At 38.7% G+C, this 3,676-nt stretch overlaps 1 protein-coding gene across 1 annotated transcript in view; it reads left to right on the top strand.

Moving 5' to 3' along the window:
* LOC119417183 (E3 ubiquitin-protein ligase TRIM39) overlaps positions 1 to 3,676 on the top strand; it is a 13,349-nt gene that overhangs the window by 6,244 nt on the left and 3,429 nt on the right. The window contains exons 5-7 of the mRNA XM_037684400.1: positions 831 to 926; positions 1,231 to 1,464; positions 1,545 to 1,692. Of these exons, the coding sequence (XP_037540328.1) occupies positions 831 to 926; positions 1,231 to 1,464; positions 1,545 to 1,692 (478 nt within the window). The remainder of the gene's footprint in view (positions 1 to 830; positions 927 to 1,230; positions 1,465 to 1,544; positions 1,693 to 3,676) is intronic.

Below are 3,676 nucleotides of genomic sequence, written 5' to 3'. Positions count from 1 at the left end.
GTCCTGTACCATTCCAGTCTTTGTCCTGTACCATTCCAGTCTTTGTCTTGTACCATTCCAGTCTTTGTCCTGTACCATTCCAGTCTCTGTCCTGTACCATTCCAGTCTTTGTCCTGTACCTGATATCCACGGACAGCTCTTTGGACGTGGAAGCTGAAATCAAATGACTTTTGTGGACATGTAGGCTCTGTACACAGAATGAAATGAGATCTGGAGTATCTGAAGTTGATTACCTGATTAATTAATGGGCACATAACTAATCTGTGTGACACAGGATCCTAGTGAGGTTTTAGTTTATTTTTTTGTTGTTGTTAAAACACAAGGATATTTTAGTTAACCATCTGTATCTCTCCATTAAAATTAAACTACCAAACAGATTGAGATTTATCAAATCAGTAAGGGATCAAACAAATGTTTTCTCTACTGTATCACCATCGCCCTAATGGAAATTAAGACACAAATTGCACTTAATAACCTTTGAAGTAGATAAATGATACTAAGGAGTGAACTAAGTATTAGAATAAAAGCTCACTTCAAACCCACGGACAAAACTGGTAATTCAGGGACATCGTAAATGTCATCAGGAGTTATTCTGTTGGGATATTCTTGATGGTGACCATTCCCGTTGAGCTAATTAAAATCACAAACCAATCATCAGACATCCATCCTTACAACCACAAATCGTAGCTAAAAATGTAGCAGATGAAGAAAAATAAACTGTAAAGGAAAATGTCACCTCTAGCAGCAACATTAGCTCGTGACATCATTGACTGTAACTGAATGGAATACCCTTTAAAGAGACTTTAACACGACTCTGGGTGTGTCTGTAGCCACGGCTCAGGATTTCAGAGGAAGAGATCCAAGAGATGATCGGAGAGAGAACAAGAAAGATTGAAGAGATCAAGACGTCAGTGACTGAAGTGGAGGTAAAATAAGCTTCTGCAAACATGAACATGAATTCCTGTAAATTCAATAAACCATACCTGCCATCTGTTTATTCCACTTAAACCCTGAAACGATGAGTTTGGCCTCAGTGGTTAGATGCACGTTACGTAAAACTTGCCCAGCTACTGATCTTGATGGCCCAATTGGGCGATTTTTCTATAAAATCTATTTTTCAGTCAAGATTTTAAGGTATAAACTTGACTTTTGTGTTTTTCCCATTGACGATCCAGAATCATACCCAACGATTGGAACCAAGACCTAAAATCCCAGTTTTGATCTCCCCAGATGGCGGTGGAGAGGGAGACGTCGGGCAGCGTGCGTCTCTTTTCGAAGCTGGTTTCTGCTATCGAACGCTCGCAGGCAGAGCTGATGGAGGCGGTGGAGATCAGCCGAAGGGCGGCGCACAACCACGCCGACGCCGTGATTCGGCAGCTGGAGCAAGAGATCGAAGAGCTTAGGCAGAGAGAAACTGCTCTGGCTGAGCTCGCCCAGTCAGACGACCACATCTACTGCGTCCAGGTTGGTGAGAATTTAAACGTCGATGAAGAAAGACGAAAACACCCGAGACATCCCTTTGCTTTCTTTACATTGTACCCCAGACGTTCCCTGACCTCTCCAGACCTCCCGTTACAAAAGACTGGTCTGGAGTGTCTCTGAACCCTGATCTGGGAACAGCCACAATCTACAGATCTTTGTCGGCCATGCTGGAAAAGTTCCAGGATGAACTGAAGAGCGTTGTGGAAAACGGTGAGTGCAATGCGAAACCTGCACTAAACCACACAATCTTTTTTTATTCATGGAAACAATAAATTATTTGTGGAAATGTGAGTTAATGTTTTACAGTTTAGTTTCAAACAGAGTGAACCAGTTCGTGTGGAACAAAACTTTTGAGCTTCAAAGCTTTCACCGTTCTGTAAAAAGTATTCTGTTTTTGCTTTGTCGTCACGTTTAAACGTTTGGGGTCCCTTCAAGGATTCAAGAATTCAAGGTTCTTTATTGTCATTCGCATGTGGTACATGAGGTGGAACGAAATTTTGTACACAGGCTCCCAGTTACGTCCAACAACAGCAAAAATATAAAGTTTAAAAGAAACGGTAAATAAGAATCTAAGATATCAACTAAGATATACGCTAAACGAATGCCCGACGGTTCGTTAAAATGTGTATACGCTAGGCACTAACAGTGCAAAACAATACACATAGTTCTATAATTAAGACATAGACACTTAACACACAGTCAAATGTTTTGCTGTAAAATGAAATGAAAATTAAATGTTCATTGGTAGAGAAGTTACAGAAACTAACAGGTAGGCCTGTAACGACAAACAATAAATCAATTATCGTACGTTGAATGAAAATTATCGACCTCATTTTCATTTATCAACTTTATCGTTTCTTCGTGTCTATCTTTCTACCGAAGACAGGATGAGGAAGTCTCTCGGATGAGAGACGAAACGTTTCTATATATTTTTTTTGCTTTGTTTTGTTTTTTGTTTTATTTTAATGTCCAGAGGACCAGATTGAACTTTTTTGGATTTTTCTACCTGGATTATTGAGCGTGTATCAGGATATTGATCTATATTTCTTTATTTAATGTTAATAAGGATACAACGTTATGTAGAGGTGTATTTATAACAATTTTATAGACAATTTATACTATTTACAGTCGCCGCGGAGAGTTGACGTCTTCCTGGTGTAGAGTCACGGTGTCCCGCAAGGGACAAACTTAAAAATTAAATTGGAAAAGTCGAAATTATGACTTCCTGTTGGGCTTTTATTTTTTCTTTCATGGCGGAAATGGGCTTTCATAGCAATTCTTAAAACATTATAAAAATAAAATTGTTGTCTACAAAAAGCTGAAATGTCTTGGCTTCAGTAGAATACCAAGAAAAACTCAAACCCTGTTCTTTAACACGTTTATGTCGCTAACCGTTGACAAAACAGTTAAATCGTCGTCTGGACAGATTCTTTTTGGAAGAAACGTTTCGTCTTTCATCTGAAAGACTTCATCAGTCTGAGGCCTATAGGATCTGTCGTATTAAATAGCACCTCACTGATTATTTTAAGATACAAAATAAAGACAAATCTGTAAAACTAAACAAAAAGTCGCAACACACGTCACAAATTAAGCTAGCTATAGCATAACTGCGACACGAGCTAGCTTTAGCTACACAATCAAACAGAACACACATTTCAGCTCAAATAGGTCAGATAACGTCAACACTCCTATTCCCACACAAGTACATATATACAACTTATACACATAAAGCAAGAAAAATAAATTATATCAGGACCCAGGGCACCTGCGTGGGTGCGTTCAAGTGCAGTAGGACATCCTGCTCAAACAAACAGTAATACAATAAATTAACTGGTTTTCTTAACAAATCATGATCAATTTGGTGGAATTTGAAGCATTACTTAGAGTAGTATTATTAAACTGTTACACTAGCAGTGTTCAAGCTTTTTTTTTTTTTTTTACATTTTTATCCCCATTCAGTAATTCTGCGCGTCCCCATAGTGGCACCCTGCTTAGCAACAACACAAATTGTAATGGAAATAATAGCAATAACCGGGGCTTAATTTGAGCCGGATCCAGCCAGAACAGGATCTGAGAACTCTCTTATTTTGACAAGGTGCGTTCCAGTAATTGTTTTCTTGGATCCAGTAACTGTCAGGATTACGGTACTAATAATAAATAAGTAGATTAGATGAGGATCAGTTCCTCCAAATCC

This window comes from Nematolebias whitei, chromosome 1 (genome assembly GCF_014905685.2).
Source record: "Nematolebias whitei isolate Nwh7 chromosome 1, NemWhi1, whole genome shotgun sequence".
In the NCBI taxonomy this organism is placed as follows: Eukaryota; Metazoa; Chordata; class Actinopteri; order Cyprinodontiformes; family Rivulidae; genus Nematolebias; species Nematolebias whitei.
This window is presented reverse-complemented; position numbering and strand designations above follow the sequence as displayed.